Source organism: Tamandua tetradactyla, chromosome X (genome assembly GCF_023851605.1).
Source record: "Tamandua tetradactyla isolate mTamTet1 chromosome X, mTamTet1.pri, whole genome shotgun sequence".
Classification (NCBI taxonomy): Eukaryota; Metazoa; Chordata; class Mammalia; order Pilosa; family Myrmecophagidae; genus Tamandua; species Tamandua tetradactyla.
Window position 1 is genome coordinate 63,047,527 of NC_135353.1, and position 24,777 is coordinate 63,072,303.

General features: G+C 38.1%; 1 protein-coding gene across 1 annotated transcript in view; it reads left to right on the forward strand.

Moving 5' to 3' along the window:
* The window catches only part of COL4A6 (collagen type IV alpha 6 chain), a 411,951-nt gene that overhangs the window by 216,048 nt on the left and 171,126 nt on the right, over positions 1 to 24,777 (forward strand). Inside the window, exon 3 of the mRNA XM_077146587.1 lies at positions 20,714 to 20,797. Within this exon, the coding sequence (XP_077002702.1) occupies positions 20,714 to 20,797 (84 nt within the window). The remainder of the gene's footprint in view (positions 1 to 20,713; positions 20,798 to 24,777) is intronic.

Here is a 24,777-nt window from a genome sequence, read left to right on the forward strand (position 1 = left end):
AGATGTGACCCCAACCATTCCAGGTGGATCTTTATTAGTTTACTGGGATCTTCTAAAAGAGGAAACATTTTGGAGAGAGCTCAGAACAGAAACCCAGATGTTTGGAGATGTTTGGAGCCCAGCAGACATTGCCATGTGCCTTCCCATGAGATGTTAATCGAGCCAGAACCTGGAGAGAGCCAAGGGAGGCCAAGAGATGAAAGCCAGCTCTGGAGAAACAAGGGAAGAACTCCCACAGGAACAGAGCCTGAAAGAAATGGAGTCCACGAGCAAGGGACAAGAAGATGCCAGCCACATGCCTCCTAAGCTGACACAGGTGTTCCAGACCCATTAGCCTTTCTTGAATTAAGGTATCCTTCTCTGGGTGCCTTAGTTTGGACATTTTCTTGGCACTAAAACTGTAAACTTATAACTTATTAAATTCCCTATTTAAAAGCTGTTCCTGTTCCTGGTATATTGAATTCCAGCTGCTTAACAAACTGATACACTACCTATCCCACATATAATTTATGTTTATTTAGACATAATCAAAAATAAATTTGATGATAAATTCACAAAGCTTTTTATACATGCATACTTCCTTCCAATGGCAGAATTCATGAAGGGAGAAGAGACAGAGATACTACAAAATAATGGAAGCAGGAAAAAATTTATGTTTGGGTTTGGAACACAGCCAAGCATTTACATACTTTATACTCACAACACACAAATGATTACTCTATAATATGCTTAAGATTTCTCATTCCAATCCAAGCACTATCTTCAAAAGTCAGAAAGTCCCAAGTTTAAAATATAATCATCTTTTCAATATTTAAGGGATTTATATCTAAATCTCAACTTTTATATCTAAAACTCAAATTTTCTCAATATTATTCCTAAATGCTAAACAAAACCAGGAATATGTTAATGCACAAAATTAAGTTATGGCTTCTAAAAAAAACTAGTTCAGAGCTCTAGTTATTTAAATACTACTTCCTTATTTAAAGGTCTTACAAGTGTCATCTCTTCTATGAGGTTTTCTTAGTTTATTCTTTATCTATTTGCTTTTTAAATTCTTCCAGTATTTTTATTCCTTTGTTACTACTGACTTACACTATGCCCTAGTACATGTTTATTGTAAATAGAATATAAACTCTTTGAACTTATGAATTAGGTTTTCCCTATTTATGACAGCATATACTGACAGAAATATACTGATTGACATTAACAAAGGCACTAGAAATTCAAATTTTTCTACATACTGAGGTGATAAATGGTAAAGTAACTAAAAGTCAGATTCTTTCAAACCTGGATAATCAAGGCTATAAAAATCTCATTTATATTTCCTGTTAGTCTTAACTGATCTCTTAAATAGAATATGTTTGAAGCACCAGCATGTTCTTATTTTATTATATTTTATGTGTCATCATTATCAGGAACACTGCTCAATTCAAGTAACCTAACCTACCTAGTTAAGCTATTTTTTTAGGATGAATTTTGATAATGTACTTATAATGCTAGCTTATCAGTAAAATTGTGTAAATTTAGGGGGAACATATCCAAGCAGATTAAAATTGCATTTGTTCAACTAAACACTTTATTATAAATTCCTTTTAGCAGATGTTTAAAAATATCTCTTTGTTTTTATCATATCATAAAATTACAAACAATTTCAAAAGTACATTGACTATCAAGTTCTGGAAAATATACTGCAATTTTTAAAATTACCTCAAGCCTAAATCCAGGAAATTCTCTTCCATATCTTTCAAAAGACTTTTCACTTTACTTACTGAAATTCAGTAATTAGATTTTATTCAGTTGTTCCTATCCCAGGGCTATTCAAATTTAACAGTGATCTAAATACTACAGTTATTGCAAAGGTTTTATTGAGAAAAAAATCACGTTAATAAACATGTCATATTCTGTAGCAGTTTTTATGCTTACCGTATCTAATCTCCAGACCCAGTAAAAAAATTCTGAACCACATCTCTCCATGTTTCTGTGAGTAGCCCTTCCCCCATAACTGCTTTAGGTGGTTAGGCCTTGGGGCAGGGATAGAGGAGGCAAAGAATGAAACCTGGCTTGTTGAACTTGAATTTGAGTGTTTTGGGCGAGGGCCATGGAAATTCAGAGTTTCTGTGCCCTTCTTTTTCTTTTGAATATTTTTGTTGACAAATCTTCACACACATACTGTCTATACATGGTGTATAATCAGTGGCTCACCATATCATCACATAGTTGTGTATTCAACACCATGATCATTTTAAATACTATTTCCATCACTCCAGAAAAAGAAATAAAAGGAAAAACTCATGCATACCTTACCCCTTACCCCTCCCTCTCATTGACCACTGATATTTCCATCTACTCAATTTATTTTACCCCTTATCCCCTCTATTATTTATTTATTCATTATCCATTATTTTTACTCATCTGTCCATATTCTGGATAAAAGGAGCATCAGACACAAGGTTTTCACAATCACATAGTCACATTGTAAATGTTATATATTCATACAACTGTCTTCAAGAATCAAGGCTACTGGAACACAGCCCTATGAACGCCAATACACCATAAACTAAAAAAGGATATCTACATAATGCTTAAGAATAACCTCCAGGATAACCTCTCAACTCTGTTTGAAATCTCTCAGCCACTGAAATTTTCTTTGGTCTCATTTCTCTCTTTCCCTTTTTGTTCAAGAAGGCTTTCTCAATCCCTTAATGCTGGATCCAGGCTCATCCTGGGAGTTCTGTCCCAGATTGCCAGGGAGATTTATACCCCTGGGAGTCATGTCCCACATGGGGGGGTGAGTATGCCCTTCTTTTAATTACTTACAATTATTAGATATATCTCACTAGAAGCTGTTACTGGGATCATTGGAAAAGGTCTTTGTCTTTACCAGAGGCAACTCTCTTGCAAACTTTGTGGCTTTAGGGAAATTCCAGGGTGGTTTCTTTTTAATGTCCAGGTTTGTTTACAGTAGTTACAAAACTAAGGCTTTTGATTCTTGCTACTCAGAGAGTTCTTTTTTATTTCAAAAATACTAATTTATATATTTATATAAAGACACCTTTTGTTTAATAGTGTTTTATTTCTATTTTATTTTTTTAATATTTTGATTGATAAAACAACATACAAAGACAAATATTCTTAACATACAAACATTCTATACATGGTTTACAATGAATGGCTCACAATATCATCACATACTTGTATATTCATTACCATGATCATTGTTTAGAACATTTGCATCACTCCAGAAAAAGCAATAAAAAGAAAAAAGAAAAGACTCACACATATCATACCCCTTACCCCTCAATCTCATTAACCACTAGTATTTCCATCTACTCAATATATTTTAACCATTGTTCCCCCTATTATTTGCTTATTTTTTATCCATATTTTTTATTCATCTGTCCATACCATAGATAAAGGGAGCATCAAACACAAAGTTTTCACAATCACACAGTCACATTGTAAACATTTTATCTTATGCAATGATCTTCAAGAAACAAAGCTATTGGAACACAGCTCTACAATTTCAGGTACTTCCTTCTAGCCACTCCAATACACCATAAACTAAAAAGGGGGATATCCCCTTTTTATTAGATATATATAATGCATAAGAATAACTTCCAGGATAACCTCTCAACTCTGTTTGAAATCTCTCAGCCACTCTATTTTTTCTCATTTCTCTCTTCCCCTTTTGGTCATTGTTCTAGTTTGCTAGCTGCTGGAATGCAATATACCAGAAATGGAATGGCTTTTTTAAAGGGGGATTTAATAAGTTGCTAATTTATACTTCTAAAGCTGAGAAATGTCCCAATTAAAACCAGTCCAATCTAAGGCATCCAGGAAAAGATACCTTGGTTCAAGAAGGCTGATGAAGTTCAGGGCTTCTCTCTCAAGGGAGAAGGCACATGGTGAACATGGTCAGGGTTTCTCGTTCATCTGGAAAAGCATGTGGCGAACATGGCATTATCTACTAGCTTTCTCTCTTGGCTTTCTGTTTCATGTAGCTCCCCAGGAGGTGTTTTCCTTCTTCACCTCCAAAGGTCACTGTCTGGTAGACTCTCTGCTTCTCGTGCCTATGTCATTCTCTGCTCTCTTAGAAATCTCTCTCATTTTCCAAAATGTTTCCTCTTTTATAGGATTCCAGTAAACTAATGGAGACCCACCCAAATGGGTGGAGACACATCTCCACCCAATCCAGTTTAACAACCACATTTGAATGGGTTACATATCCAGGGAGATGATCTAATTACAGATTCAAACATACAGTATTGAATAGGGGTTATTCTGCCTTTACGAAATAGGGTTTTGATTAAAACATGGTTTTTCTAAGGTACATACATCCTTTCAAACCAGCACAATCATCAGTCCCTTGATGCTTGGTCCCAGTTCATCCTGGGATTTCTGTCCCACATTTCCAGGGAGATTTACACCCCTAGGAGTCATGTCCTACACGGTGGGGCAAGGAGGGCAGTGGGTTCACTTGCCATTTCTGCTTAAAGAGAGAGAGGCCACATCTGAGCAACAAAAGAGGTTCTCTGGGGATGACTTTTAGGCTTAATTTTAAGTAGACATAGCCTATTCATGCAGGAAACTTTCATAATAAGTTTCAAGATTGGGAGCTTGGCCTGTTGATTTGGTTGTTCCCACTGCTTGCAAGAATATCAGAAATTCTCCAAATGGGGAAATTGAATATTTCCCCCTTTCTCCCCATTCCCCCAAGGTAACTTTGCAAATACTTCTTTATTCACTGCCCAAATCACTATGGGATCTATTGGAGTATCACACTAACCTGGACAAACCAACAAAATCTCATGCCCTATTCAAGATTCCCTGTACTTGTGGTATTCAACTAAACTGACCACACAAGTTAAATTAGGAAACGCACTACCCAAAATATAAATTTTGCACCAAATAAACATCTCTCTCTTTGGTCTCACACAGAAGTTGAAGTTTTAAGACATGGACAATATCATCCTTTACCCAATAATCTGATATACCTTAGTCCTATCCAGATCAGCTTCAATCATATCTCTGCTCAATGTCTGATCACTTTTTCATCTTTTTAAACAGTTCCTGTATGGGGTAGTGCTGACTTCCATAGCTTCAGAGCTCTGACTCTGAGTTTCAGTTGTCACATAAATACCCGAAGTTTCTGGGAAAGGTCAGGTTATATACAAACAGTTCAGTATCTCAGAGTTTAGAATTAACAGTTACACCTCCTGAATATATGTGACTGCTGTACGAGCTCATAATCTTGGACCTTTTACAATAGGCCCCAACCTGATAACCCATGCTCTTGACTTTAGTTCACCTAATTTTTATATTATAGTTAGTCCATATAATTGAGGCATGATAATATTTGTCTTTTTCTTCTGAAATTTCATTCAACATACAGTCCTTAAGGTTCATTCATCTAGTTGCATGCCTCACAATTTCATTCCTTCTTCCAGTGGCTCAGTAGTCCATTGCATGTATGCACCATAGTTCCCCCTTCCATTCCTCATTCATTATACCCTTAGACCACTTCCTTTCATTGTGGATCATGATCACTATTGCCAGAAACACCAGTGTGCAAATGTCCATTCAGATCCCAACACTCAATTCCTACAGGTATATACTGAGCAATGAGGTTTCAGGGTCATATGGCAACCGCACCCCTAGCCTCCTGTGGAACCACCACATTGCCCTCCAAGGGGCTGCACCTCTTATTTCCCTGCTGACAGTGAATAAGTACATGTCTTTTTCTGCACTTTCTCTAGCACTTATTTCACTCTGGCCATTTTTAAATAATTTTATTCACACATCATACAATCCAGCCTAAGTGTATAGACATGCCTTCTCCACCATACTCTATATTGCCTTTTCTTCCACCAAGTGTTCACACCCCTTCCCCATGCCCTCCACCTGTTGACGTTTAGTTTTGGCATAATGCCTTTGTTACATTCAGTGGAAACATATTACAACGTTACTATTGACTATAGACCTTAGCTTACATTTATTGTACTTTTTCCCATATACCATCTATTTTCAACACCCTGTAATACTGACATTCCTTTGTTCTTCCTCCTGCAAAAACATTTTTTAATTTGTACATTTAATCACCATCAAGACACCTATTTTTAAGCAGTTAAAATCAAGCTATTTAGGGCAGGCTACGGTGGCTCAGCAGGCAGAGTTTTTGCCTGCCATGCTGGAGACCCGGGTTTGATTCCTGGTGCCTGCTCATGCAAACAAACAAACAAAAAAAAAGATGAGCTTTTTAAGAATTTTTTAATTAATTTGCTATTACTGTGTAGAGGTACGAGAACATACATTGAACAAGCAGACAGACACAAATAGAAAGTTAGTTACACAGAAACAGTTTTGAGACGGACAAATAAAAGATTTAATAAACATTATCTCATCCTATTTCTGCCTTTTGGCAGTACAATTTTAACCGTAATATATAATGGTAGTATTTTTCTATAGAGCCATTCATAGGCCATTTCTCATATTGTGGTCAGATTATGTTACAGAAATAAACCTTTTTCTCATTGACTCATAACTAAAATCTTTTCAGTTTTCAATATAGCCCAAAGAATTTCCATAATCAGTAACCAATTAGGAACACTTGACCAATACAAATGCAATAATACACCAACTAACAAATGTAAACAGACATTTAACATTATGACATATAAGTAACACATGAATTAATAACCACATCAAATATACCAACCAACAATTAAAGAGGCATTAGATGCTTAATACACTAATTAACAAACGAGTATTAGATAGTTACTATGCCAAGGTAACACACCAGTTAACAGTTGAACAAGCTTACTTAATTTTACGGAACACCAATTAAATACCTAATAATTGCTGGATTACTCATTGTCCAGAAGTGTACTCAGCAGACAAATTTAGATCAGAGCTTCAAACCCCATACTGCATGGTACCCAGAAAACAGAAAGATGCAGATGTCAGAATAAAGCGGATCATTCTGGAAGCACGATGGACCTTAAAGCCAGGCCTAAGGGGACTCAAACCACTATATTTACTCCCTAATCCACTTTTACCCTGACGTACGGATGTGGAACTGGAAATGGTTTCAGTCTTTGAAGATTTTTTAAGGTGCCAAAAGTTTCTGGAGTGCCGGCAGAACAAAGAAACCCTGGTTGTCAAGCCTCTAGATTAAATACAGTCCAGTAGCTGAAAAAAGCTCAGTGACCTGGCCTACCTGCTCTGTTGGGGTAAGTCCAGAACTTTGGGCATCATCCCTTTGGAGAGGTCACCAAATTGTTACCAGAAAAAGATGGTGGATTTTTTTGCCCAATGCACTCAACTGACCAATTCCTAAGACATTGAGGTTTCAAAGAAAGAAAAAGTTTATAAACAGTGGTATAACAAAAGATCGGGTGGCCTATAAGCCCCAAATTTGTCTACCTGAACAGCAGTAATTCCAATAGTTTTATAGAATTAAAATATAAGCAGGTTTTAGAATATTGAGTACAATGGCCCCAGATGATGTAATTAGAAGTGATTTAATTATTGAGCCTTTACAGACCAATTACATGCTAAGTCACAGAATATATGTAGGAAAATGGTAGAGTTAATATGATGGGCAATATTTACATTATTATAATGAGGTATAGGTGATTTATAGATTAAATTCTAAGCTACTACACATGTCAAGCCGACCCATTTTGGTTAGATCCAGTCTCAGTTATCGAGATAACTTTAAACTTGGGATGGGTTAGCTCTGGGCTGACCCTTCATTAATAAACATTAAGGGCTTTAGTGATTACAAGACTGTAAAGTTGAAAAACTGGATAACTGGGTACAAATGAAAGTCAGTCACAAGGTTTTTACTATCACAAGAGCAGAAGATAAAAGTTATACAATCATTATCAGAGATCAAGGCAGTTGGATTATGGTTCAGAGATTTTAGGTATTTCCTTCTGTTTATTCTAATATACCAGAAAGTAAAAAGGAATATCTATATAATGATTCAGTAATCATAATCATCCCTTAAATCCTAATTTCTTGGTTACACTAATGAACATCGCAAGGATTATCACACAGCAATGTATGTCAACTTCCCAATGAGTGGGATATCTATTTAGTGATATGGCTTTCCACTGCAAGCTGGGATGTAAAAAGAAGAAGAGATGAAACTTAAAATAGGCCTTGAGAGGTATGGAATAATGGAGAGAACATGGTATTAGGGTCTAGCTATGTGGCCTGGGCTAAAGTAATTTTCTTCAGGGTTCTCACGTGTAAAATGGGTGACTCAGATTGGACCAGTAGTTCTTAACAAAAGTACCACACCCCCAGGAGATATTTTTGGAATTGGAAGTGCATTTTTGTTTGTTACAATGGTTGGTGGATACTTGTAGGTGGTGGCCAGGAATGATAGATTTTCTGTACATTACGAAGAATGGTCCTGCATCTTACCCTACATTTAAAAGACCTTGAGTCTTCTGGCCAACAAAAATGGAAACAAAACATGTTCCAGGGAGGCAAAAGATGAACAACTAACAAACGCTTTCACAGCCATTTTTTCAAAACTCCAGGAAAGTTAAAGATTGGTAGTAAATGGGGAGTGTGTGGACCCAGCCTGTGTTCCCAATGTGGGTCTCTGGTTCTGTCCCAGAGGGAACAGAGTAATCCCTATGCACATACTGGGGTACTTGTATGTTGGTACCAGTATATCCAGTGGCAATCTGAATAACTGAACCAGGAAAGTCATCTCTGAATCACCCTCCCAGAATTAGACCTATATAGAGAAGAAGCTTTGGGCAGCTAAGGAAGTATAAGAAACAATTAAGTCAAAGTAGCCTGGAGCAAAGGATTTAAGACATATAACAGAGTATCATGGGAGGGTGAGATGTATATTTCATAGAAAGTATAGGGGATGTTCAGATGCTTTCAAAGGGGGAATTTGTAGAGCCAGCAGCAAAAGCCCAGAGCCAGGTCCAGGCTCAGAAATGATGGGGAAGCCCCTACATTTCCCTTTCACCTTGGAATGGTCTTGACAAGAGGTCGAACTCTTAAGGAGAGTAACAGGCAATGGAGAGCCAATTTGCAAAGACTGTAAATGGACTTTTTTTTTTGCCTTGGTTTTTTTGTTTTTGTTAATCCCTGACAGTCAAGAAAATCTCTGTCATGTCATTAGCTGTATGCAAATTTAAGGACAAACAGCTCACGGATTAAGCCTCAGAGTTAACGCATTAAAATATTAACATGCACAGTGTGCAACAAATGATTAAAAGACAAAGAACCAGAAAATGATGGGCCACTCAAAAGAACAAGATTAAAATTCAGAAACAGTCAACAAAAAATAGCAGACTTTGAACAAATGAGACAAGATTTTTTAAAATGATCTTAGAATATACATGAATGGTTTATTTGGGACATTATCCATGATACTCAATGGATGAAGGTAGCTAAAGGGTACATTGACCGAGAAGCAGAAAGGCAAACTGTGGTTTATACATATGTTGGAATATTGCACAGCTACAGAAAAGAATGAAGTTGTGAGGTATGCAATGATGTGATTTAGCCTTGGGGACATTATATTGTGCAAAATAAGTAAGAAACAAAAGAACAAATATTGTATGGACACTTTAAGAAAATACTTATAAGAAAATTAGGACCCAGATTGTAAGCTCATATAGCAACCACATGTAGTCTGGAGTTCTAAGTGTATTTCTAGATTCTGAGATGCTGTGCTATATGTGTATAAATTGGTATTTCCCTAGAACTTTGGGTACCTGTGTGACACCTTAGAGTCAGAGTTTGAGTTCTGCAGCTCTGAAAGTCAGCATTGTCACATGCAACAACTGTTAAAGAAAACAAAAAAGAGATCAGCCTTCAACTGAAGATAAGAATGAAGACAATATGGTTGGGACTAAGTAAATCAGAATTCAGGGCAAAGGATGATATCGACTTTATTACAGAGCTTTACCCACTGTACTCTGCAAGTAAAATCATTACCCTCCTCCCTACGTGGGACATGACATTCAGGGGTGAAAGTCTCTCTGGCAATATGAGATATGACTCCTAGGAAGGAGCCTGGCTCTGAGTCTTCCAATCTCATTCTACTTTATCAAGATGTTTTTTCTATTTGGGAACCCGCGCCCTTCCATATGCTAGTTTGAAAGCTGCCAAAATGCAATATAACAGAACTGGAAGGGATTTTTTTGTGTGTATGCTGTATGGTGAGGTCACAATTCATTATTTATCCATGTGAGTATCCCATTATTGCAGCACCATTTTGTTGAATTTTTATTTGTTTATTTTGCTTGTTTGCTTGTTTATTTAGTGGGGAAGTGCATGTTTCAGGAATTGAACCTGGGTGTCCTACATGGCAGGCAAAAATTCTACCACTGAACTACCCTTGTACTCCCTTGGAAGGGCTTTTAAAAAGGGGAATGTAATAAGTTACAAATTTACTTTCTAAGCATATAAAAATGTCCAAACTAGGCATTCAGGGAAAGATACCTTAACTCAAGGAAGGTCGATGGATCAGGAACACTTCTGTCAGCTGGGTAGTCATGTGGCTGGCAACTGCTGGTCCCTTGCTCCTCAATTCCATTGCTTTCAGCCTCTGTTCCTGTGATGGTTTCTCACTTTGATTCTCTAGGGATGGCTTTCATCTCTTGGCTTCCCTTGGCTCTCTCCAGGTTCTGGCTTGCTTAACGTCTCATGGTGACATCTACTGGGCTCCAAGCATCTGTGTCAGTTCTCTCTGTTGGCTCTATAGTTTCTGTAGGCTCTATCATTTCTGGCTCTCTTCCAGATGTTTCCTCCTTTAAAGGACTCCAGTAAACTAATCAAGACCTAGCTGAAATAGGTGGGATCATATCTCCATCTAATCAAAAGATGTCACCCACAATTGGGCATGTTACATCTCCATGGAGATAATATAATCGAAAGTTTCCAATCCACAGTATTGAATCAGGATTAAAAAGAATGCTGCTCCCACAAGATTGGTTCAGGATTAAAACATGGCTTTTCTGGGGTACATAATAGATCCAAACCAGCGCAATATGTTAGGTCACAAAACAATTCTCAATAAATTTTAAAATATTGAAATCATAGAACGTATCTTCAACCACCACAATGGAATGGAGCTAGTTATCAATAACAGAGAGAGAACTGGGAAATTAACCAATATGGCAGGATTAAACAACACACTCATAAATAACTAATAGGTCAAACAATAAATCACACAAGGGAAATTAGGAATAGAGCAAAAGCAGTGTCAGTAGGGAAATTTATACCTTTAAATGCTTACACTAAGAAAGTAGATCACAAATCAGAGAACTAATTTCACAAGTGAAGGATCTGGAAAAAAGAGGAAACAGAGCCCAAAGTGAGCTGAAAGAAGAAAATAACAAAGTCAAGGTGAGAGTAATGAAATAAGTAATTAAAATATAGAGTGAATCAACAAATACCAAGTTGGTTCTTTGAAAAGAACGATAAAATCAAAAGTAAAAAAGAGAAACGATGTAAATAAATAAAATCAGAAATGAGAGGGGGCACAATACTATTGCCCCCGTGGAAATAAAAAGGGTTTTAAGACGATATTATGAACTACTGTGAAACTATGAAGCATGTTAGATAACCTGGATGAAATGGATAAATTCCTAGGAACAAACTACCTACACTAACTAAAGAAGAAATAGAAAATCTCAATAGACCAATAATAAGTAAAAAGATGAATCAGTCATCAAGAATCTCCCAACAAGGAAAGACCCCAACCAGATGGCTTTGCTGGTAAATTTCACCAAACATTCCAAGAAAAATTAATACCAATTATCCTCAAACTCTTCCAAAAAATTGAAAGAGAGGGAGCATTTCCTAGGTCATTCTATGAGGCCAACATTATGCTAATATCCAAGCCAGATAAGGATAGCACAAGAAAAGATAATTACAAACCAACATCACTTATGAATGCTGACAAAAAAAATATAACAAAATACTAGCAAACTAAATCCAACAGCACGTTAAAAGAATTACACACCATGGTAAAGTGGGATTTATCCCAGGTATGCAAGGATGATTCAACGTAAGAAAAATCAATTAATTTAGTAAATCAGGCTAATAAAACAAAGGGAAAAAGGCACACGATCATCTCAATTGAAGCAGAAAAGGCATTTGACAAAATCTGGCACAACTTACTTATAAAAACACTTAGAAAGCTAAGAATAAAAGGAAACTTCTTCAGCATGATAAAGGACATATGTGAAAACCCCACAATTAACATAATGTTCAAAGACTGAGAGCTTTCCCTCTAAGATAAGGAAGAAGACAAAGTTGCACACTATCACCACTGTTACTCAACAATGTATTGAAATCTCTAGTCAGAGCAATTATGGAAGAAACAGAAATGAAATGCATTCAAATTGGACAAGAAGAAGTAAAATTTTGACTATTTGCAGATGACATGCTCATACATAGAAAAAATCCTGAAAAATCCACCATGAATTTACTAAAACTAATAAACAAATTCAGCAAAGTGACAGGGTACAAACATCAACATGGAAAAATCAGGAGTGTTTCTAAATGCTCGTAATGTGATATCTGAAGAGAAAATCAAGAAAATATTCCATTTATAATAACTAAGAGCCAATTATCTAGGAATAAATTTAGCCAAGAAAAAAAAGCACTTGTACATGGAAAACTGTAATACATTGCTAAAAGAAATGAAAGAAGACCTAAATAAATGGAAGGACATTCTATATTCTCATGGATTGGAAGATGAAATATCCAGATGTCAATTCTATCCAATGTGATTTACAAATTCAGTGCAATCAAATTCCCAACAGCTTTCTTTGCAGAAATGGAAAAGTCAGTCCCCAAACTTATGTGAAAGGGCATGGGTCCCCAAATAGCAAAAACCATCTTGATAAAGCAGAACGAAGTTGAAGGACTCACACTTCCCAATTTTAAAATGTATTACAAAGCCACAGACACCAAAATAGCTTGTAATGGCACAAGGACAGACATATAGATAAATGGTATTGAATTGAGAGTTTAACAATGAACGTTCACATCTGTGGCCAACTGATTTTCTTTTGCTCAGTAACTTATTTAACTTTTTAAATTGTGTAATATATATAAAAAGCAAAAAAAAGAAAACAGCAATACATTTCAAAGCACTCTTCAACAAGTGGTTATAGAACAGATCCAAGAGTTTGTCACGGGCTATCATTCCATCATCTCAGATTTTTCATCCTAGCTTTCAGTGCTCCAGAACCCTGGAGGTTAGAAGGAATATTATTATTTTTTATTATCACAATAACTTTTTTCTCTTTTGTGAAAGATAACATATATACAAAAAAGCAATAAATTACAAAGCACATCACAGCAATTAGTTGTAGAACAGATTTCAGAATTTGGTATGGATTACAATTCAACAATTTTATGCTTTTACTTCTAGCTCTTCTAAGATACTGGAGACTAAAAGGAATATCAATATAATGATTCAGCAATTATACTCATTTGTTAAACCCTACCTTCTCTGTATAACTCCACCATCATCTTTGACCTTTCTCTCATTCTCTAGGGGTATTTTTCTAGAGAGCAGAGCTCCCTTTAATATTTCTTATTGGGCTGGTCTCTTGTTGACAAATTCTGTCAGTGTTTTTTTTTGTCTGAAAATTTTAATCTCCCCCTCAGTTTTGAAGGACAATTTGGCTGGGTACAGAATTCTTGGTTTGAAATCTTTCTCTTTCAGGATCTTAAATAAATCATACCGCTGCCTTCTCACCTCCATAGTGCCAGTTGAGTAGTCAAAACTCAGTCTTATGTGGTTTCTCTTATATGCAGTAGATAGTTTTTCTCCTGCCACTTTCAGGATTTTCTGCTTCTCTTCAACATTTGACAGACTGATTAGTATGTGTCTCGGGGAAGGGCTACTTGGATCTCTTCTATTTGGAGTTCATTGGGCTTCTTTGATTTGCTTATTTATGTCCTTTATAAGGGTTAGGAAGTTTTTCTCCATTATATCCTCAGCTAATTCCTCCTAGCCCTTTACTCTTCTCTTCTCCTTCTGGGACACTGATGATTCTTATATTTGCGCATTTTGCTTTGTCCATCATTTCCCTGAGACTCAATTAAAATTTCTCCATCCTTTTTTTTTGGCCATTTTTTCTTTTTTGTGTTCAAAATCAGTTGTCCTGTCTTCTAGTTTGCTTATTCTTTCTTTTGCTTCTTTAAATCTGAGGTTGTGTGTCTCTAGTATATTTTTTATTTGGTCTACAGCATCTTTAATCTCTGTGATATCTGCTATTTTTCTATTTATTCCTTCAAATTCCTCTTTATGCTCTTCTAGTTTCTTCTTGATCTCCTTTATATCATTAGCCATCCCATTGATTTCATTTAGTAGAGTTATATGAACATCTATGACTAGTTGTTCCAAAGTCTGTATCTCCTTTGGTGCTTTAATTTGTTCATTAGGCTGGGCTATATCTGTCTACATCTTGATATGGTTAGTAATCTTCTGTTGCCTTCGAGGCATGTAAGTATCTTATAGGTTTACTTTGTAAGTTGATTTCCTTCAGTAGTCTAAAGTTTTGTATTTGCAGGATGAATGTGGAGCAGGATGCGGGGCATGGGGTGGGGCACAACAGTGTGGTGATGTGTTGCAGTACAGGTATAGGCACAGGTTGGAGACACTACACTGGTACCTATGAGCTTGGGGTACAGGATTGGAGTTGTTGAGATACATTGAGAGGGCTGTGGGGGGCAAGGAGCAACTCAGGCAATTCTTGAAGCACAGGAACAAGGTGCAGCATGGGAACACAGAGGTAGTGTGTGCTGGGAGATAGATGGGGTGAACTGTGCATATGTATAGGGCTAGTGCACAGGCAGGAGCATTGAGGTTGTGGGTATCAGGGTGTGGGGTACAGGACACAGAGTTCAAGGCACAGGGAGTGCAGGGCGTGGGTGCGCCTTGCACAGGAGGAGATGTTCAGGGGGACCGGGATGCAGATGTAAGAGTGTGTAGGTGCCGGGCACAGTCATAGTGGTTTCATGACTTGGATCGGGGCTGACAGTGTCGGGTGGGTGGGAGCCTGATGCAGGTGTGCAGGTGCAGCAGTGTAGGAGCAAGTGTGTATGCATGTGCAGGGCAGAGGCTATGTAGCTCAGATGTTCACATGCACCCGTCAGGTGTGGGAGCAGGGTGCTTGTTCCGTGGGGTGGGGCAAGAGTGTATACATGCGGGGCAGGGGGTTAGTGTGCAGGAGTCAAGATGTCAGTGCATAAATGCATGGGTGCTCAGCTCTGGGGAAGATGTGGCAGTGCATGTGCACAGGTCTGGGGGTGGGGGGGCCTTGATGTGCACTAGTCTAGGGAGTGGAGCCCTGATGTGCACATACACAGAGCTCAGGGCAGCAGGGTTGATCCTGCATGGGCTGGGGGTGGTTGTGGCCCACACGTGCAGGTCAGCACTTGCCCAGAGCTGGGGGACATGACGGAGGCGTACAGGTGCACATGCACAGATCTGAGAGGACCATAAACTAATCTGCATGTGTGCAGAGCTCAGAGGGGCATGGCAGGATTGTGCGACTATATGGGCTGGGGGCGGGTGTGGCCCGGGTATGAAGGTAAGCTCCTGCAGCCTTGATACACCTGCAGGGGGCAGGAAGGGGGGAGGTGGGGCTCAAGAGGCTGGGCACAGATGGGTGATTGAGACTGTGTATTTGCTAACAGGAGAGGTGGGTAGGGGGTGGGGGTGGGGGTCAGGATTCAAGTGCATTGGGTGTTGGGGGAGTTGCAGGTCGCGGGGCAGGGGCAGCAGCAGCAAGCTTGAGGGTAGCGTGTTCCAGAAGCACTGCTTCGCTGACTTCCTAGTCCCCATCTTCTGATCTGTGTACTTCAGAGGGCTCCAGGCTTCCATTTGGAAAGGGGCACATAAGGCTGTTTGCACTAGCTGGACAGTCTCCAGTTCTTTGCATCTCAGTTCTTCTGCTTTTTCAACCAAGACCTCCCTATGTGGTGTAGAAGACCCTCCCAGGTCACTTACACCCTGGAATTGCCGTCTCAGTTGCCTTCCCTTCCCTTCTCTAGCTATTCCGTGTAGGAGGGGTGAACTTGACCTATCCTATTCTGCCATCTTCCTGGATGTCCTGGCCAACTGTTTTTGACAAGAATGCCAAACCCATTCAATGCAAAATAGTCTCTTTAACAAATTGTGCGGGGACAACAGGATATACATATGAAAAAGAATGAAGATGGACTCTTGGAAAAATTAACTGAAAATAGGTCAAAGACCTATATATAAGAACCAAAACTATAAAACTCCTAGAAGAAAACACAGGGCGGTATCTTTAGGACCTTGTGTTAAGCAATGTTTTTTTCAGACTTTACAGCAAAAGCTCAAGTAACAAAAGAAAAAAATAGATAAATGGAACCTTATCAAAATTAAAATTCTGTTTATCAAAGAACTTCATCATGAAAGTTAAAAAAAGACAACCTACAGAATGGGAGAAAATATTTGGAACCACATAGCCAACAAGAGTTTAATATCCAGAATGTATAAAATAAATCCCATAACTCAATAACAAAAAGATAACCCAATTTAAAAATGAGCAGAAGCCTTGAATAGACATTTCTTCAAAGAAGATGTACAGATGGCCAATAAGCTCATCAAAAGATGGTCAACATCATTTGTCATTGGGAAAATGCAAATCAAAACCACCATGGATACAATTTCACACCACTAAAATGGCTACTTTGAAGACAAGGAAAATAAAAGGTTTGGGGGAGTATGTGGAGAAATAGGAACACTTGTTCATTGTTGGTGGGAATGTAAAATAGTGCAGTTCCTGTGGAAAACAGTTTGGCAGCTCCTCAGCAAGTTATGTATAGAATTACCATATGACCCGGAAATCCCACTTCTTGTTAGATATTCAAAATAATTGAAAGCAGGGACTTGAACAGATGTATGCACACCAATGTTCTTAGCAGTATTATTGACCATTGCCAAAAGATGGAAGCAATCCAAGTGTCTGCAGATGAATGGATGAACAGTATGTGGTATACGCATACAATGGAACATCATTAAGCCATAAAAAGCATGAAATTCCAATACATGTGACAATATGAACGTTGAAGACATCATAATGAGTGAAATAAACCAAACAGAAAAAGACAAGTATTGTAGGATCTCACTGATATGAAGTAATTAGAATAAGCATATTCATGGTATAAGAAACTAGAGTATAGGATTCCAGGAGCTGGGGTTGGGGTAGAGAATGGGGAGTTAATACTTAATTGGTATAGGATTTCTGTTTGCAGTGATGGAAAAATTTTGGTAATGGGTGGTTGTGATGGTTACAAAACATTATGAATGAAATGATATTAACACCAATGAATTATATATTTGAAGGTGGTTAAAGGAAAATTTAAGTTGTGTGTTCATTACTAGAATAAAATTTTAAAAAATCATAGGACTGTACAATAGAAACAGTGAACCCTAGTGTAAATTATGGACTACCTTAAATAGTGTAATTATCATAATGAATCATTAGTTGTGACAGTTACCACACTAAGGCAAAGTGTTAATAATTGGGAAAGTTGTAGGTGCATATATGGGAACTCTGCATGATTTTTCTGTAAACCTACAACTATTCTAATAAAAATATGAATTAATTTTAAAATGCCATTGTAATATTCATGTAGGTGAAATCTGTGCCTAGAACATAACCATAAGTTTACATATTGAAATGATTATTTCCAAGGTTTTATTATGATTGATTAAAACTACTCAGTAAATAAAGGAAACACTATACATTTTTTTTCAGAACTTTGTGATGTGTTACTCACCATTTCAGAGATCATCTCCTTAATAACAATTCCCTTCCTGGTACTTGAAGCTCCAGTACCACACCCCTGTGTCATTTGGGGTCAGTAGGCTGTTGTGATAGTGGAGATTCTGCATACAGTTGCAAGCTTCTAACTACTTCATTATATCTTCTATTGCAGTTGTGTATGTACATTTACATATTGAAATACATATTGCTTCTATATAAATGAATTTCCTTCTGTTTTTTTCCTTGCAATGCAACTAGGGCATAATGTGTGCTTCTTAAATGATTGCTTTCATTTTTATGTTGTTATGCCTATGAATTCATTTTCAAGATGGTTAGGGGAGAATAAGAAATAATTGTAATAAAAAAAATTGTATGCTGGTCTGGATTAGGTGAACTCCGAGAGCCTTTCCAGTTCTAATTTTCTTTGGGCTTGGAGAGAGTTGGATTTTGAGAGGAAGAGGGAGAGCATTCCAGGGTGGCAATGACACTGGCAGTTAGTATAGTGTGTCCCCAGGCAAACCAGGCTTGCTCAAGGCCTGGTCTTATTATGTTCCCTGGAAGCCACTCCCTTCACCCCTCCCACCTCACTGTAATTGAAGACTCCTGGGGAGTGCCAGGGCCAGCATTACAGGAAATTGCCCTGTGGCCAATGGGGCTTCTCCAGTTACTTTCCTCAGTGACAGAGGGCAGTGATGGCTTTAAACTATGTCTTTGGCACCTTGTTCTGCTGAGTTCCTAAGAAACATTAGCTTCTGCACTTTACGTTTTTGCTCGGTACCTGTCATTGTTTTTTTATTTGTTCGTTTGTTTTAGTTTTTTCTTATCCAGTCCCCATACCCCGTTTTAGAGATCTGTAACTTTTTGGTCTGCTATAGACAAATTTGATGGGATAGTCAAACTGGCACTGCCTTTTTAGGACACAGTTTCCAACAGATGCAGTTTCAACTTTGGCAATGCCTGTTGAGTGTTTCCTTTTGAAAGGGGTGACTTTTACATTTAATAACATGTATTATTTTTCTTCTTACTGATTATGCATGCTCATTGAAGACCACTTGGAAAATACAGAAATGTTTGGAAGACCGCATACAAATCATTCATTATCCCAAGGAATATATTATCTTAGCATTAGGCAAACGTGACAGTAAAAATGAAGACTGAATTCAATGCAGCTGTCTGTTTTCTCTTCTATGTCAGGCCCCAGCTTCCTTCTCCCACAGCATCTCTTGATCTTACGCTTATGAAAACTTGCATGTGCTGCATACTGTAAAGCAGATGGCAAACAGGAAAGTGTACAATAGCACTTACCATGTCAAAGGCATATAAGAGAGATAAGATATCTCATATCAGGAATCTGTATGGAATCTAAAATAGCAACATTTTGTCATAGCTCTGCGATCAGTACCTTATTACTGAGGTGTGGTGGTGATAGGACTGTGGGAATATCTAAAGAGATAAGAGACTATATGAGAAATTCACAGTGCTTCCCAGGAGTTAGAAAAAGACTCACAGTACAAAGAGGCAAGTATGATTAAATATGAGGGTGGCTCATAAATATGGGTCTCTCTTTGGAATAAAACAACCGACATTTAAAAAAAAAAAGTTGGATGATACTAAATCCATCCCAGAGATAAAGTTCTTGTTACAGAAAATAGTTCAAATTTATGTTTTGGTTTTTTTTTTTTCCAAGGTGAATAGGGTCAGGTGGCAGTTTCCTCATTTTTGAGTTCTCAAATTGAGGCTCTGGTAGGCTGGGAACTTAGAAAACACTAAAGATAAAAGGGTTAAGGTCAAGACTTTGAAGTTAGGCAGACCTGGATTCAAATCCCAGCTCCATTCATGTAGCTATCAAATATTCTTTGAGTGTCATCCACTGTTTTAGGGATATAATGCTGGTCAAGACAGATAAGGTCCCTACTTAGATGGAGCCTACATTCTAGTGAGGGAAGACAATGTTTAATGATGGAAACATGACAGAGTGATGACTGGAATTAATTGGGTGCATCCTTAAGTTGAATGGTTAAGAAAGGCTTTTGTAAGAGACATTTGAACTGAGACATAGATAATTAAAAGCTGACAGCAATATAAAAGTCTAAGGGAAGAGCATTCCAAGTAGAAGTAACAGCTGAGACAAAGGCCCTAAAGCAGGAACAGATTTGATTTCAAAGGTTTTCAAAGAACGGAATGAATGCCAGTGTAATTGCAACAGAGTGAGACAGGGATAGAATGAGGAGATGAGGTTGGAAAGGGTAAATATGGGTCAGGTCATGAAGGAACCTTGTAGAAATTTAGCTAGAAATAATCATCATAATAATAAAACACAGGTGAGGGGGAAATGAGGTTGGAGACTTTGGTAGGTAGTGTACAAGACTGCCTGAGGAATTTAGATGTGACTAACTGGGCAAAAGGTGATCACTGTAGGATTTGGATGGTGTGCTGATGAAAATGGAGCCTAGGGAGAACAATTCTGAGTGCAGAGTATCGGGTGGTCATTTTCTTTTCCACCACTTCAGTTTCTCTCAAATTCTCTGCTACAGCTACTGCTTTCTCAATGAGTGGAAATACATGTCACACCTGCTTTAACACAGAACTTGTTTAGGATCTGTTTCCATTCCCATGTAAAGAAATTCTCTTTCATTTCTTGACTTGAATTTCTACTGACAAGGTGGCATCTTAGTCACAGTCCCCAAATCATCTACCAAACTGACTAATTGCTGAGGTATAGTCCTGACCTAAAAGGGTGCTGACATAAGATGGATTTTTATTTCATGTCACTCATGACACCATCAAATAAGACCGTTAAGCCATTCTAAATTTACTTAGTTAGGAGGGGTGTGGCTAATGCTCCCTGGGGGAGCATTACATCTTGTTTCACATGATTTTACTAAATTTTCCTCCTATTTTTTTAATAGGGGGAGAAGAAATCCTATGGAAAGCCTTGTGGGAGCCAAGACTGCAGTGGGGACTGTAACTGCCTTCCTGAGAAAGGGTCAAGAGTAAGTTGCTTCTTTTATTCTTGAAAGACAAATAGTCAGAGAAGGGTGTGTGTTTCCTCTAGAATCAGACTGCTTAGAATTTACTCTCATGGCCTCATGGAACAAGCAAAGTGATGAGGACCAGCTGGATGAAGCTTTGCAGAAAGGCAGAAATAGGCTGGTCAAAGTCTCTGAGAGACCATGAAGAGGTTTCCCTCTGAGGGACCATGCCAAGTTTCCTCAAAGTTTCATCTGTAGTATTTCCAAAAGCCAATTAAATTCTGCAGAATTAGACTGTGATATGTTTATAGATATGTGTAAATTTTCATATTCATTTATATCCACTTCATTCACCCCCACCACTCTGAGAAACAGGGGTTCCAATTGTTAGCTACAAAATGGGCATATGACTAGTCCAAAATCACCCTGCTTGCTAGTGATAGAATCAAAGCTACCTGGTAGCCATAAAGTCCAGAAATATTGGTGGCTATATGCAAAGAATGGTTTATAGAATTACATTAAAACATATGATATACTTAATAACCTTATGTGATGTATTCAATATATTGTCCCTCATTAGTAACGTATAGTTCATATTGTTGTGCCAAATTGAAATGAACACAGGCATTGATGCAGCTTAACCATCAATCCTTGTATCTGAATACATGATACATTGCCCCAGACGATTTGTATCTCTGATTATCAGTGAATAAACTTGCAGCTTTAGCATAATCCAGAAAAAGTATCCAAGGATTTCATCCTATAAAATATATTCTATGCTTCCAGAATTTATGGCCACCCTGGAAAGTGCAGATCTCCTGATTTCCAGTACTGAGTTTGATTCTCTCATCACGCGCAAACAAACCTAAACTGTCAATAGAGGGTGGTATAAGTAGGTCGACAAAACCTTCAAAAGCATAATTAAACAGGGAACAGAATGACTGTTCTGCCTCCTCTTTCATTAAGTTCCATTTGAGATAAAGTAAAATGTCAAAGTACCCTAGAATTTTGAGGGAAATAAGAGAAATGCATCTCCTCTTCAAAAAGAACAGACTATGAATTAAAAACACAGAATTAGAGAATCACAAAATGTCAGAAAGGGAAGGGATCTTAGTGAATTTCTCATGTTATCCACAGAGGAAACAGATTCTGTATAAATAAATCATTTTCCTTTTCAGAGTCACACAGAAAATTAATGACAGGTTCCAGGATATTACCTGCATCTTTTGATTATTCATTTGTTTTCCCACTTTCCTGATAATGCCTCTTAGGGAAGCCATATTCACTGAAATCACCAAGGCCCATGCCCTTGCCTCTGATCTACAATCAGGAAACATTTTGGAAAAGAATAGTTCTATAATAATAGGAATACATTCTTAAACAATATGCAAGAAGTTCAGACAAAGCAAAAGCCTACCTTGATGCTCTCTCAGGCCTTCTTCTCTCCAGCATAGAGATGAAGGATTAGAGTTTCTGGATGCAAGGGTAATAGACATTTATAATTTTCAAAGCTTCTGCAAAATTGCCTCACAAAGTATGTTCCAAATCACATTCCTATCACTACTGTACAAGAGTGCCCATTTTTCTACACCCTTGTTAACATATATTTTTGCTAATCTGATGGGTGAAATCATCTCAATTCCTTGAGTACAAGTGAGTTTAAGCGCCTTTTCATATATTCATTAGTCATTTGTATTTCTTCTGTGAATTTCCTGGACATATCCTGTACCCTCTTTCCTAAGGTGCAATTCTTTCTGAATTATGGGTATTAGTCCTGTAAGGAGATACTTTTCTACCTTAGTTAATACTCTGCCCCTACTAAAAATGTATTTCAGGTGCCTAGTTCTTTGTCCCTTTTCCTCTCAGACATTTGAATTTTTATCTGTCCCAGTCCCTATAATTGACTCTGTGGGTCTGTTGGGCCCCCATCCAGTGGTTGACTCTGAAGAAGAGCATAACCTATTATTCTTTACCTCTGTAAAGCTGCAGCAAATAAAATGGCCCAAGTGGGATTTGGGGTTTGTCACAAAGGGGCATTTCCTGAGGGTTTGGGTGGGCAGAAATCAACAACCAGGAAACCTAGAAGAAGTGCTGGACTGTTGGGTGGGGAAGCTTTTAAAAGTAGAAAATCTTATTATATATGACTAAATTCATTCCTACACCAAGTCAAACATGCCTGCAGTAACTTCATTGTTTAAATCCTGGCCAAGGTTTTGATCTTTAAAGAAGAGAGCAGTGGATTCCCTCTGCAAGGAGTCCCCCTTTTGGTTGCAAACATCTGGAGCCGTAGTCCAGAAAATATCTAAGTGGTTGAAGCGGTTATGAAATAGAGGAGTATAGCATATCACTGCAAAAGTTTTGTTCAATAGTCAAAAGACTCAGAGTAGACACAGTTAACATGTTCCTAAAAGTATATTTGTGAAGTCTGACATTTCTGAGGGCATTTGTCAAGGTTATTGAACCAGACCAAGCTGTGTTTTTTGAGTCAAGAGCAAGAATGTCCTATCTACCAAATAGATAAGGAAGCCAGTGCATATGGAGCACATGGGAAAAACTCTTTGTGAACATGGATGCTTGAAATTGCCTACCCTTCCAGGCCCCATTTAGTAATTATCCCTCCCTCCTGTTTTCCCAGGGCCAAGAAGGATTGTTTAAACTGGCCCCAGCTCTATTGACCCTGCAGAGCAACCCCTCAGTACCCCTTTTGTGCAGATGTCAGAAAGATTTGAGACTGTTTTCCTTAGCTGAGCAGTGGGCCCCATTTGGATTTCAAGCTGTTCCTCTCAAATTCTATGAGCTGGGAGGGGAACAGAACGTTGGGTCACCCCAGAGATATGCTCCAGCCCTTGGCAGGCTCTCCTCCTGCCTTGGGAGACATCAAGCACATAGCTTACCGGGCAGTGTGTACTTTTCCTTTGCCAAAGGCCTCTTGAATTGACTAGGACATTTACACAACACCTGGCACTCCTGAAAAAAAAAAAACTGCAATCTAACTCCATTAGATTTAAACTATCTCAAACTGATTTCTCAAAGGTATGCCGTGCCTGGTAGAGCCCTTCCCTAGTGTTGCATTCCTTTGTTCTTTCCAAAGCATCTTCTCCCTGGGTCTGTGTTGTCTCTGTGCAACAAGTAAAGAACCCTTGTGACTTGCCCAAGGTTACTAGCCTGTGAGTGGCTGAAGCTTATTTTGCCTACTTTAGGAGAATGCCAACTTTTAAAAATGGCACATCTAGTGTTATTCGTGAATATAACTAGTGTTGAGAAAGTTTTGGATGTATTGTTTTGACTTTTAGTTTTATTTCTTGGGGGTAGGTTTTTTTTATCTTGGAATATATTTTTCTTCTGCCCTTTGATTGAACAGAGTCTTTTAGGTTGACATTCCATTCCTTCCCTTTTTTCTCTACTGGATTTGAAAGCTATGTCTGCACAATGCTCTTATCCATGTACGTCTGTCTTGGGATGTCAGGGAGTATCTCTGCTTTCTTCTGCACCTATTATTCCTTAATACTAGTTTGGAATTTTTCCTGTTTTACCAGTGTTCTGATGTCTATATACAACATGGTAAGTTCTAAATTATCCATACCATTTAAAGGATCATTATCACAGATAATTCAAAACTGCAGGGAATGTTTAGGAAATGGCTGTTTGCCCCTGTTTTATGGTTTAGGAAGTTAACCATAAACTTCCTAAATCCTGCATCCTGCTGCTTCTCTGTGACAAAGCATATTTTCCATGAATTCCAGAGCCCAGATGCATTCATAAGTAGTCCTTCAATTTATTCTTCTCCTACATACAACTGGCGTTCTCTGTATCAGCTGACTGGTGCCATGGCTACCAGGAGACCTTCCCATTTTCTTCTGAATAAGGCAATCCCTGCTGCATCTCTCCCTCCTCCCTCTGTGCCCCCCACATCACCTCCCTGCCCTGACCAAAACCTACCACACACATCAATGTCCTTATCCTCTCCTGTTCCAAAAATGAAAACTCATGTTGTCCATGAC